Genomic DNA, 12,613 nt, shown 5'->3' with positions numbered 1-12,613 from the left:
AAAAAACATCTGCAGCTTTTCATCTGAATTTAAAAATAAAAGAAAACACCATAAAGCAAGTCAGGGACCAACCAGAGGGCTGCAGGATGGACATACAAAAAGCAAGATTAGCTCAAAATAAATATTTCTTAAACAATGCATTTGAAGGACAATGACAGAGAAAGGTTTGCCGCTATCAGACTGGCTTGTGTGAACACAATGTTCACGAAGGGAAGCCACGCGGGTATTAACGTGCTGACCACATCCTGTCATGGAGAAGGGAGGGTCCCAAACAGGTGACCCGGGCTCCTGGGTCCCGACACTGAGCCCCCCGCTGACCTGTCAGCGTTCTCGGGGCCCGGCCTCGCTCTGACGACTGCCAGACGTCCCCTCTACAACCCTTCACCACCGTCTGCACACCTGCTTCTCTGCCCGGCTCGGAGGGACCCCGTGGCCGCTGGGCTGTGCACGCTGGCAGGCACGGGACAGAACCACGGCAGCTGGGGGAGAGCAGGTCCGGACCCACGTGCCACTGGAACAGGAAGGGGTCCCCCACCCCCGGGAAGACCCTCCATCTGTCCCTTCAAACCAAACCCCCACCCGATGGGTCCACACGGCACCCCGAGACTGTCAGGGTCTACGCGGGGCCCCACTCTGCCACTCGGCGACCTCAGGCCCATGACAGCAGCACATCGGAGTGGACACGCGATCCCGTCACCCACAGACCCACGCTGACACAAGCCTGGTGAGGCGCCCGTGCGAATGCCAGCCACAGGCCGCCCATGCCGCAGGGCCCAGCCGCTGTTCTCAGAGGCGCACGGTGCCCCCCCGCCGGCACCCACTCTGCCTGCCTGTGGTCTCCCCTGGGCTCTGCTCCCCACAGGAGAGCACGGAACGAGGCAGGTTTCTGCTCGCGGGGCTGCGGGGAGCGATATGTGCAAACACCTCTCTTTTTGGAAAAATGTCTTGAGAGTCTCCTGAAATGGTGCATTGTCAGCACAGAAGTTTTACAAACACAGACAGGCAAGGAGGAGGGACCACCCGAATCCGCCCGCACACACCATCTAAACGGGCGTGTGGAGCAGCGAGGAGCGGCAGCTGCACCTAAGATTCACGAGGTCTGCTGGAAAGTCCACACCGCAGGATGGCTGGGCCAGGGGCGGAGGTAGGCGGGGAAGCAGGGGCAGGGGTGGGAGGGGCCAGGGCTCCCGGTGCTGCGGGGAAAGCCCCGCCCCCCCAGGCCCGGGTCAAGCACAGCCCCAGGCACAGCATGGAGAACAACGGAAAATTACCCAGATGGAAAAGGAAGCACATATCAGAAGGTTCTAGATCCTGGGGGGGGGGGCAAGGAGATTTACGGGGGGGGGCTTGGAGAAGGTGGAGGAGGGTCTCTGACACTCAGGGGGCTCCCCACCCACGGTGGGTGGCGCGGCCCTCACTCTAGAGCTTGGGGGTCTGGGGGCGCGGTGGGGACCCAGCCTTGAAGATGGGGCCCCCTCCTACCTGTCTTGAACCAGCCGTCGCAGGTGAAGGCGTTTCTGGTTTCTTCTGGTTTGTCCCAGTACTCGCGGAAGACAGACGGCCCCCTGACCAGGAGCTCCCCTTCCTTGTCTGTGAGCCCCGGGGTCACCTGCAGCACGGAGACAAACGCGTCCCTCAGAACCCACACCCTGCGCACGGGGCTCCGCCGGCCTCCCCCGTGACCCCCGACGGCACCCACGCTTCCAAAATCAGACATTTTGTTGAAACTATTGAAAAATGCATCCTTCTAGGGGGCACATGAACCCCAACGTTCATAGCAGCACTCTCAACAATAGCCAAGACATGGAAACAGCCTAAGTGTCCATCAACGGACAAATGGACCAAGAAGATGTGGTTCATCTACACGATGGAATACTCCATGGCAATGAGAAAGAATGACATCTGGCCACGTGTAGCAACATGGATGGAACTTGAGGGTGTTATGCTGAGCGAAATAAGTCAGGCAGAGAAGGACAGATACCGTATGTTGGCACGTATAGGAGGATTAGGAGGAACTTAATGGAGGATCATGGGGGAGAAGACGGGGGGAAATAGGGGGGAGAGGGAGGGAGGTAAACCCTGAGAGACTCTTGAATGCTGAGAACAAGCTGAGGGCTGATGGGGGAGGGGAAGGGGGGTGATGGGCATGGAAGAGGGCACTTGTGGGGATGAGCACTGGGTGTTATATGGAAACCGACTTGACAATAAAGTATAAAAGAAAAAAAAAGAAATGCATCTTTCTTTTTCTGTTTTTCTTTTTTAAATTTTTTAATGTTTATTTATTATTGAGACAGAGAAACACAGCATGAGTAGGGGAGGAGCAGAGAGAGAGGGAGACACAGAATCTGAAGCAGCTCCAGGCTCCGAGCTGACAGCACAGAGCCCGATGCGGGGCTCGAACCCACTAACCGTGAGATCATGACCTGAGCCGAAGTCAGATGCTCAACTGACGGAGCCACCCAGGCGCCCTCTTTTTCTGTTGTTTTTAAATGTTTACTTGAGAGAGAGCAAGAGGAGAAACGTGTGAATGCACATGGACACGTGGGGGAGGGGTAGTCAGAGGGAGAGAGAACCCCAAGCAGGCTCCTCACTGTCAGCACAGAGCCTGACACGGGCCTCGATCCCATGAACCATGAGATCATGACCTGAGCCGAGATCAAGCGTCAGACACTGATGCGACTGAGCCCCAGGTGCCCTGAGGAATGCACCACTCGGTCCTGGAGCCCAATCAGATGGCGCTGCGCATGGAGCCGGGTGTCACCGTATTCATCCCACAAAGTCCCATCCCCTAGACTGGAGGGTGTGAGTCACTGACCCAGGTCTCAGTCGGAGCCTGGCTGGGTGCGAGCCACCTGTCCACGTGTAAGTGCTGCGCTCCGGCATCTGACGAAACTCCATCTTCGGTGTCTTCCCTGCACAACCCGCACCCATGGGGGGTGGGGGGGTGGGGAGGTGTGTGTGGCCGCAGCAGGGCTCTGGCAGCCCCGCGGGCCTCCGCTTGGTTAGAAAGAGGCTGAGCGCACAGCCAACCAAGAAAGGACGGCTCGCGAGCAAGCGCCAGGTGCCCAGGAGACAGTGCGCCTGGATCACGTGGTCCCATAGGCAGGGGGCTTCCTCTGTGGTGACCACAGCGCAGGGCAGGAGGGAGGCTGGGTTTTATAAGAAGCTGAGTAGGGCTTCCGTGAAGCCAGGAAAAGACCGTGCGGAGGACGAGCACATCAGGAGGCCCCGTGGGAAGCTGTCAGCGGACATGGCAAAGGAGACTGAACCGAGGCCACTGATACTCTGACTTACCGACTCCTGCCTGGAACGGACTTATTCTGGAGAAGAACCATCCCTCTTTTAAAAAAGAATCTGAGTGGGGCGCCTGGGTGGCTCAGTTGGGTTACGCGTCTGACTTCAGCTCAGGTTATGATCCTGCGGTTTGTGGGTTCGAGCCCCGCGTTGGGCTCTGTGCTGACAGCTCAGAGCCTGGAGCCTGTTTCAGACTCTGCATCTCCCTCTCTCTCTGGCCCTCCCCTGCTCACGCTCCCTCTCTCTTTCTCTCTCTCAGAAATAAATAAAATGTTAAAAATTTTTAAAAAAAGATCCAAGACCCTTTAAAAGAGGCTGTAAAACTGTCTGACTCGTGTGTCTGAGGCCTGGACAGAAGGTGCACCTCAAGGCCAATGCAGCAGCTGTGTGTGACTCCTCAGCCCACTTCCTGCAGACACGGGCAACCCCACCCTCAGGGGACAGGGCTCCAGGTTCAGGGCCCCGCCGGGCACCTGCCACTAGCCTGCTTGCAGGAAGTAGTGTTTGTCTTTCTGCTAAATCATAGGTTTTATTTGAATTTCACCCATTTTTCCACCACCGCCCTTTATCTGGCCCCACTGCCAAGGTCAGGCTAGCCACAGGGCAGCAAGACAAAGGCTCTGAAAATAAACAGGCAGGCACCCAACCCTGGAGAAGGCGGGAGCTCACTGACTGAAGCGAACTGGGTAACAGTAAAACAACAACAACAACCAGCATTCCCCACTGGAAACAAACAAGACCCAGAGTCTCATAACATATTATTTGAAATGTCCCGGACGCAAGATTGCTCAGCAGGTGAGGAGCCACCATGCGGGACAAGGCTAACAAGGACTTTAAGACAGACGTTATAAACGTGCTCTAAACGGAAGGGCAAACGCTCTGGAAGGAAAAGGAAAAACTGAAAGTCTCAGTTATAAAGCAAAACAAAATGGAAATTTTAGAATTGGAAAACACAATAATGGCACCAGGAAAAATTTGCTGGATGGGCTCAGTAACAGAATGGAGACCCCAGAGGAAAGACCGAGAACTTTAAGATGGGTCAGTAGAAACTACCCACCCCATCTGAACCACAGGAAAAGCCAGCGCCACCCTGCTCCCCGCTGTGAGGGCCCAACTCCTGCTCCTGGTTCCCAGGAGACGAGAAGTGAGGAGCCAGCGGATCATGGGTAAAATCTGGCTGAAAACTCTCAAGTCTGGTGAGACACATGAACCAGCAGAATTAGGAAGCTCAGTGGACCCCCAAAATGACAAACCCAAAGAAACACAAGCTCAGACACATCACAATCCAAGCACTGGAGACCCAAGATAAAGGAAAAGGCCGGCAGTGGCTAGAGTGGATTCGCGGCTCGGACGACCACCACCTTCTCACCCGAAGCCGAGGAGGCCAGAGAAGGGGGACGGCACCTTCCAAGCGTCAGCCCAGAATCCCAGATCCAGTGAGTAACGTTACGCGTGGAAGAAAAGACAAAGACACTCTTAGATAAGAGACAACAGAGCCTGTGGCCAGCAGATCTGAATTAAAAGAATGGCCAGAGATGGGGTGCCTGGGTGGCTTAGTCGGTTAAGCGTCCGACTTTCGCCTAGGTCATGATCTCGCGGTTCGTGGGTTCGAGCCCCGCGTCGGGCTCTGTGCTGACTGCCAGCTCAGAGCCTGGAGCCTGTTTCAGAGTCTGTGTCTCCCTCTCTCTCTGACCCTCCTCTGCTCACGCTGTCTCTCTCTCTCTCTCCTAGAAATGAATAGAATTAAAAAAAAAAAGAATGGCCAGAGAACGTTCTTCAGACAGAAGGGAAATGATGCCAGAAGGAAACAGGGAGACTCAGAAACGAAATAAAAGCATTAAAATAGGTAACTATTTGGGTGAGTAAAACTGACCATTCCGTTCCTCATGAGGTTTTTCAAACAGTTTTGAGCGATGAAAGCAAACATCATAATCTTGCCTAATGGAGTGTATGATCTACGTAGATGTTACACACGACAACGGTGTTTGCTGAGCAGGGAGAAGGCACCGGGACCCATATGCTGGTGACAAAGAGTCTTTATGTGACCAGACTTTAGTCAGGCTCCCAAAACTTTTCACAGGCCCATCTGTGCCCTTCCTGAACAATCCAGTTTTAGCGAGACCCCTGCTGTTTCAGTTTAGCAGGAGCCCCCACTCTGATACCTGGTCAGCCGCACATGTGATGTCGTCCCGGCCCGCCCTCAGCAATGACCCTGCCAGTCCTCCCCTGCTGCTTGGCAGGCCGTCTCCAGGGCCCTGCTGTGCTCAGAGGGGGCCCCACACCCGTTCCAACGTCCCGGATAAAGTCTGCCATGCCATCTTCAACAGGCATCACTGGGTAATTTTCTCTCTGATTGGGGTAGGAATTCTACATTCTTCTGGGAGTGTTAAGTGTGAAGTCTAAGTAGGTCTCAAAAAGTGAAGTATATATATCGTAGTCCCCAGAACAACTACTAAAAAGCTGTACAAAGGCGTACGGTCAACAACTCAAGTAAATGAAAATGGACTAGTAAAAAATGGGTCCAAAGAGCACAGTAAAAGGGAAGCTGAGCAAAGAAAAGCTGGGGGAACACAGAAAGTGAGGAAATAACAAATGGTGGTGGGTGGCAGTGGGCTCAAGTTCAAGCATTTCCATAATCAATTCAATGTCAGTGCTCTAAGCACAATTAAAAGATTGTCAGACGGACTGGTGAGGCCATACATGATCCAACCGTACACACAGTGACACAGGCAGGTTAGAAGCAAGGGACGGGACCATACATACACATAAACACCAATCACAACACACCGAAGCAGCTGTGGTGAGATGAGACAAAATAAACTTAGGAGCAAAGAACAGTACAAGCGGTATCACTGACGACACAACGTCGAGTCACCAGAAAGACACAACAATTATAAATGTGTGGTCACCCAGTGACAGACTTTCAGGGTACATCAGCAAACATCTGAAAGCAGAAATGGACTATTACTGTGGAGGATTCACGCCCCTCCTCGGCGACAGAACTGGGGAGACAGCCAGCGTGGATGTGAGGAGCTGAGCACAACGACCACGGGGGCGGGACCCACGGGTGCTGCACCGAAGCAGCAGTGAGTGCATCCACCAACACAGCCATGTTCTGGGGCACACGACACGCCCTCACAAAGTTAAAAGAACTGGAATCGTATCCAGGATGCTTTCCAACTGTAAGGGGATTAAACTAAAAATGAATAACAGAAAGATGACAGCCAGCCTCCAAACACTTGGAAAATAGACAACACACTTCTAACTAATCTGCAGTTAAAGAAGAAGTCTTAAAAGAAACTAGAAGATCAGAAAATATTTTGAACTGAATGAAATGAAACCACATAAAAATTTGGGGGGCAGCTCCAGCTCCAGTAATGTTTGCCGGGAGATTTGCATCAGTAAATGCATGAATCAGGAAAGAGAAAAGGTCTCAAATCGATAACCTAAAGTTTCACCCTAAGCAACTAGAAGAAGTGTAAAAAGCAAGCTAGAAGAACCAATAAAGAACAAGAAATCAATTAAAATGAAAAGAGAAAACCGATAGAGAAAACTCAATGAATCCAAAAACAATTTCTTTAAGAAAAAAATCAGTAAAATGGATAAACTTTTAGCACAAATAACAAAGAAAAAAGAACTAAAGGGGTGCCTGGGTGGCTCAGTAGGTTGAGTGTCAGACTTTAGCCCAGGTCATGATCTCGCTATTTTGAGTTCGAGCCCCGCGTCGGGCTCTGTGCTGACAGCTCGAAGCCTGGAGCTGCTTCGGATTCTGTGTCTCCTCTCTCAGATCCTCCCCCAGCTTGTGCTCTGTCTCTCTGTCTCTGTCTCTCAAACATAAATAAAACATTAAAAGAATTAAAAAAAAAAAAAAAGAAGTAGAAGACACAAATTATCCATAAGGGTAATGGGAAGAATACTGCTTCAGATTATGCAGACATGGAAAGATTAATAAGGTGATGCCACAAAAAACACTCTACACATAATTCAACAACTTAAATGGACCAATTCCTCAAAAAACATAACCTATCAAAACTCACTCAAGATGCATTAGATGACCCGAATAGTCCTATAACTGTTTAAAAAAACTGAATTAATGGTTAAAATCTTCCAAAAAAGAAACCTCCAGGCCTAGATGCTTTCACTGGTAAGTTCTATCAAACATTTAAATACATACAGAATACCAGTTACATGCAGTGTCTCCTAGAAAACAGAAGAGGAGGAAATAATTCCCAGCTCACTTTATGACACTAGCATTACCCTGACCCCCAAACAAAAAAAAAAGCACAATGAAAGGAAACTACAGATGCAGAAGTCCTCAGCAACATGCTAGCAGATCCAATCCAGCACCGTAAAAAATAAATATGCCATAAGCAAGTGGGGTTTGTCCTGGGAGTTCAAGGCTGGTTTAATATTAGAAAATCAACCAATGTAGGGGGTGCCTGGGTGGCTCAGTCGGTTGAGCTCTGGACTTTGGCTCAGGTCATGATCTCACAATTCGTAAGTTCAAGCCCCACGTTGGGCCCTGTGCTGACTGCTCAGAACCTGGAGCCTCCTTTGGACTCTATCTCTGTTTCTCTCTTTGCCCCTCCCCTGCTTGTACTTTCTCTCTCTCTCTCTCAAAATAAATAAATCTTAAGAAAAATGGGAAAAAGATAAATGTAGAGGGACATGTGAAGGACCAGTGAGCCAGAACACAGGCACACCGAGAAGACCTAAGGGGATGCAGAGGCATACCATGTTCATGGATCAGAAGCCTTGTCATAATGAGGATGTTAATTCTCACCAAATTGATCTGCAGATTTAGTGCAATCTTGATCAAGATCCCAGAAGGGGCGCCTGGGTGGCTTAGTCGGTTAAGCGTCCGACTTTCGCTTAGGTCATGATCTCGCGGTTCATGGGTTCGAGCCCCGCGTCGGGCTCTGTGCTGACTGCCAGCTCGGAGCCTGGAGCCTGTTTCAGTCTGTGACTCCCTCTCTCTCTGACCCTCCCCTTCTCACGCTGTCTCTCTCTCTGTCTCCTAGAAATAAATAAAACATAAAAATAAATAAATAAATAAAACATTTAAAAAAAATTAAAAAAAAAAAAAAGATCCCAGAAGGACTTTTTGTAGATACAAACAACCTGGTTGTAAAACATGGCAAACAATTAACTCCAATAGCTAAAGCAGCTCTGAACAAGAATGAAACTGGTGGCAGAAGGCTATAGTTCTGAGAGTCACCATCAAGCTACAGAAGTCACAACTGGTGTTGGCAGAGAAACAGATACACAGATCAATGGAGACCAACGTACAACCTCTGTATGGAGTAGCTCAGATAGACAGCACCCCTCACGGGTCCAATACATCCACCAGTCCTAATTTTCCTGCAGATTTGTCAGTGAGTCTCTGGACTCTGGAGAGCAAGTACCAAGTAAGTAAAAGAGGCCATCATTTTCTTTATGCCAAAACAAGACAAAACAAAACAAAAAACCCAAATAAAACCAAAACATTTTTCAAGAGGAAAAATGAACCCCTGACATGAAGCTCTAAATACACACGCACCCATTACACACTGGTTTACCTGATACTGACTTGTCATACAAATTTTGGGACAATAGAGTCCATTTAATTTTGGTCATTGACATTTATAAATCTTAGAGATAAGGGTATGAAAGCTAGTCAAGAATGAAGATAATCCAGGAGAAGGGAAACAGTCTGTTGAATAACCTCAGAGAAATAAGTGATCTAAAATAGCACATAACAACAAACGTTACCATAGACTAAAACCCATCACCCGGATTGCTGGGTCACAAGCGGGGCCAGAGTCCTGCAGACCCACTCAGAGTTAGCTCCCCACATCTGCTGGGGCCAGAGCAGAGCAAGGCAGGTGCTGGGCAAGGCCAACAGCTCTGGGGCCCCAGCTGTTCCCCGGGATACGCGGTACAGGCTGGACGGGGCACGTGGCCAGGCTCGGGTACCCAGCAGTCATACACAACGCTGCTTCAGGCTGCAGCCAAAAGCCTGGGCTGTCTTCACGGGGGACCCTCGTCTTCATCTTCGGAGAATTGCACGTAGGAAGATCATGTGACGGAGGGCATGGGTACCGTGCACCGGTACCGCCCCATTCACCAGGACAAGCGGCCATGGAACGAAGCCTCCTCACCTGCGGGCAGCCTGGGTGTCTTCCTCTGTCAGAGGCAGGGTTGCTAGAAAGCCCCGAGGTACAAGCCTGGACGCCTGCCCCAGTTCACAGTAAGGGGTCTGCTCGAACCCGCTGGGGAGGAAAGCGTGCCGGAAGGAGGTGCAGGAATGCAGGCAGGTAGGCCGTGGGCCAAGGAGGCCGGCGAGGCTGGGGCGGGACCCATGGTGGGCTCCCACTGCGCCCCGTTGCCTCACTCAGTGCCGCCCACCGCTCGGGGCCTCAGGACTCAGGTTGAGCAGGAAGGGTCTGGACGAGCACGTAGGGATGAGGCCCCGGGCAGGAAGGAGGGGTGGCTGCTTGCCTCCCCCGGCTTGAGCGTGCCCTTCAGGGCTGTGTGGGGCCGGCTCTGGTCCAGTCGCGGGGAGAGAGGCACGGGGCAGCCAAGTGCTCACAGACACTCCTCCGGCCCATCAGGTGCCGAGGGCCTTCCTTTTCCTTGCGAAGTTTCCCCGTTTGGAGGCAGGGCCACCTCCTTCCTGACCTTTGACACAGAGTTAGTGGTAAACCCACGGCATCCCATGAGGCACGGAGCACGTGGCAGACGATGGTCTGCTGTTCGTCCGAGGGGAGCACCTCTGCGGGGACAGTGCGGTCACCCCAGCCCCCACGGAAGGGCCAGAGCACGACCGGCCCCACGGCTCTCCATCCCTAGGCCTTCCCTGCCGCGGGTTGTGTGCAGCAGTCAGTGGCATGCGGCAGTGACAGATGGCAGGGATGGGCAAGGAAAGGAGCCGGGGGGGGGAGCCCAGGAGACACTGGTGGCCGTCAGGAGGACAGGCCGCCGTCCAGAGTGACGGCCTGCATATGGATAAACAAGATAATTAATTTTTAAAGGGAAATAAGGGAAGCAGAGCTCGCAGACACTGCCCAGCGCCGGCAGGAGCACCATGTACTGCGTCTCTGCGTCCTCTGCAAGGGACATTTCTGTGTGCAGGCCAATGTGTCACCTGCGGCCGGGAAGCCACTTGTCTGCCGCTGGACCTCACTGTGGCAGGCTGGCGCCTGGCTCTCTTGAAAGTGAGCACCTTGAAAATGAATAGATTCAGTGCATGCCGTGCTCACAGGATGCAAAGGCGAAGCCAGCTGGGTGTCCGCGGCGCGTGAAAGACGCACTGCAGCCAATGGCTCCCGGGTCCTCCGGGCAGGTGTGGCGTTAGTGCGGCCAGCAGGGAGACAGGACAGCAGCATGAAGGCGGAGCCACTTCCCATCCAGACAGCGGAGCCGGAAGCACGAGCTCGGAGCCGTGGATGGCGGGACACCTGGCGGTACCCCCGGGTGCCTTAGCTAGCAGCCACAGCCAGGGCGACCCACGACGGGGACACGGACGGGATGCGAAGGTTTGTCACCTGAGGCACAGCCCTGCCAGGTGCACGGGGTGCCCAGCAGGTCAGGGGGAGGCTGGCACGCACAGGCCCCGGGCACGCGAGAGCAAACACGGTCCTTGCTGCCGTCTGGGAAGCATGGCTCGGCCCAGCCGCCCCTGCTCCTGCCTTCCCCAGAGGCCCCCTCTGTGGGGCAGAGACTCTGGTTGCCCCCCCCCCCGCCCCCGGGCCGCTCACTCCTCATTCCTGGTACGGGGTTCTGGCCAGGGAAGCAGCTGGGACCGCCAGGCTGCAGAGGCGCGGGGAGCACAACAGGGAGCCGGGCACATGCGGGTCGACCCTCCCCCGGGGGCCTCGGTGCGAGGTCTTCTTGGGAACACGGAACACCTACTTGTGACGTCACTGTGAACGTTCGTAGGATTACACCTAAAACCACCAGTTCCACCCATATGCTTGACAGTCTCCTCAACCCTCCCACTCCAAGCACGGGAACTGAGGCCACAGGGCAACGCCACGGGGCAAGGCCCGGCACAGGTTCAGAGCTACGGAGCCGCTGCTCCAGGTAGAGATGTGGACACGCGGGTCCACGACTGCTTTTGCCTGTGACAGATCACTCACGCAGCGCCTCGTTTGAGCATCAGCTGTAGAGAACATGATTTCCTTTCAAATCAAGGTTCCCGTTCCCACCAACCCTCAACTTTTCTGTGGCCCGTATTGGCTTTGGATCTGGTTTGTAGCTACTAGAACCTTCACTGAAATAAGACAGTGAGCGCTGTCCCCTTCTCCACCTGTCAACCTAGAGGGACCATGAGAGCCACCACTGGCTGCAGCCACTGGCGGCAGCCTCCGTTTTCAGGGCTGTGTGATCTGTGCACGGTGGCCTCGCAGGGGCCCAGCCACAGCGCCCTGGGTTCAAGGGATGGAGACGGGGCCCCACCGCGCAGTGCTTTTAACAACCCGCCATAACCAGGCTGTCCTGAGGCTGTCACAACCCACCTTAGAGCGGCCCCAGTGGCCGGAGCCTCAGGCGCTGGGCCCCAGCTCTGCCCTGCACACCGTCCCCAGGGCAGGGGTGCCCGGCAACACTGGCAGGCGCCCCCAGGAAACACCAGCCTGAGCCCATGTGGAGGGGCCCAAGGAGGAGACCCTCGACCTCTGGCCTGCTGGGCGGTCGTGGCCATGGGACACCCGTGTGCCACCAGCTGACACAGAGCAGCAGCCCACCTTCGTCTCCTTCTCATTCCCTTCTGCATGGAGCACGTAGGGGCAGCCCTCCTTCTTTGGGTTTTCCGAGACGATGCGCACCTCCACACCTGGCAGCGGGGTCCCCACGGAGCCTGCAAAGACAGAGAAGGAGGGTTGCACGCCTGGACGTCCTGCACAGGGGACAAGGGGACTCGGCCACTTTGCGGAGGCTCTTGGCACCTGGGTGGAGCCTGGGGCTGCCATGTCCCCTCCAGCACCTAGCTGCGTGGTAAGGGCACGGGTGCCGGTGGGCTGTCCCCAGGGTCACCACAGAGCCCCCAGGAGGGACTGAGCAGCCAGGGGAAGCCTGTCCCCTGCATTCTGGTTCATTTATTAGGTGCCATGGTTTGCTTGGTGTGTGCATCCCACCCGAGGGATGGATGCTCTGAGGCAACGCAGCAAGTCCCCACAGCCACACAGCGAAGGACCGATGTGGCCGAGGTCCCGAGACCCCACACTCCGTGTCTGTGAGGACTCACGTCCCCTGGGGTCAGTGAGGAACGGCCAGGGGACAAGCCCGCAGGAAGCCGACTCTGAAACTCTACGTTCGTGCAGGACTCTGGGACCCTGGC

General features: G+C 54.0%; 1 protein-coding gene across 7 annotated transcripts in view; it reads right to left on the bottom strand.

Annotated features, from left to right (window-relative positions):
- ACSF3 (acyl-CoA synthetase family member 3) overlaps positions 1-12,613 on the bottom strand; it is a 51,449-nt gene that overhangs the window by 18,896 nt on the left and 19,940 nt on the right. For all 7 annotated transcript variants that reach the window (XM_039225429.1, XM_039225378.1, XM_039225092.1 and 4 more), the window contains 2 exons: positions 12,021-12,133; positions 1,483-1,609 (listed from right to left, as the gene is read on the bottom strand). In XM_039225429.1, the coding sequence (XP_039081360.1) occupies positions 1,483-1,609; positions 12,021-12,133 (240 nt within the window). The remainder of the gene's footprint in view (positions 1-1,482; positions 1,610-12,020; positions 12,134-12,613) is intronic.

Source organism: Hyaena hyaena, unplaced genomic scaffold (assembly GCF_003009895.1).
Source record: "Hyaena hyaena isolate Hyena2069 unplaced genomic scaffold, ASM300989v1 scaffold_1, whole genome shotgun sequence".
Lineage (NCBI taxonomy): Eukaryota > Metazoa > Chordata > Mammalia > Carnivora > Hyaenidae > Hyaena > Hyaena hyaena.
Note: the sequence above shows the minus strand (reverse complement) of the source record. Positions and strands in the feature narration are given on the sequence as shown.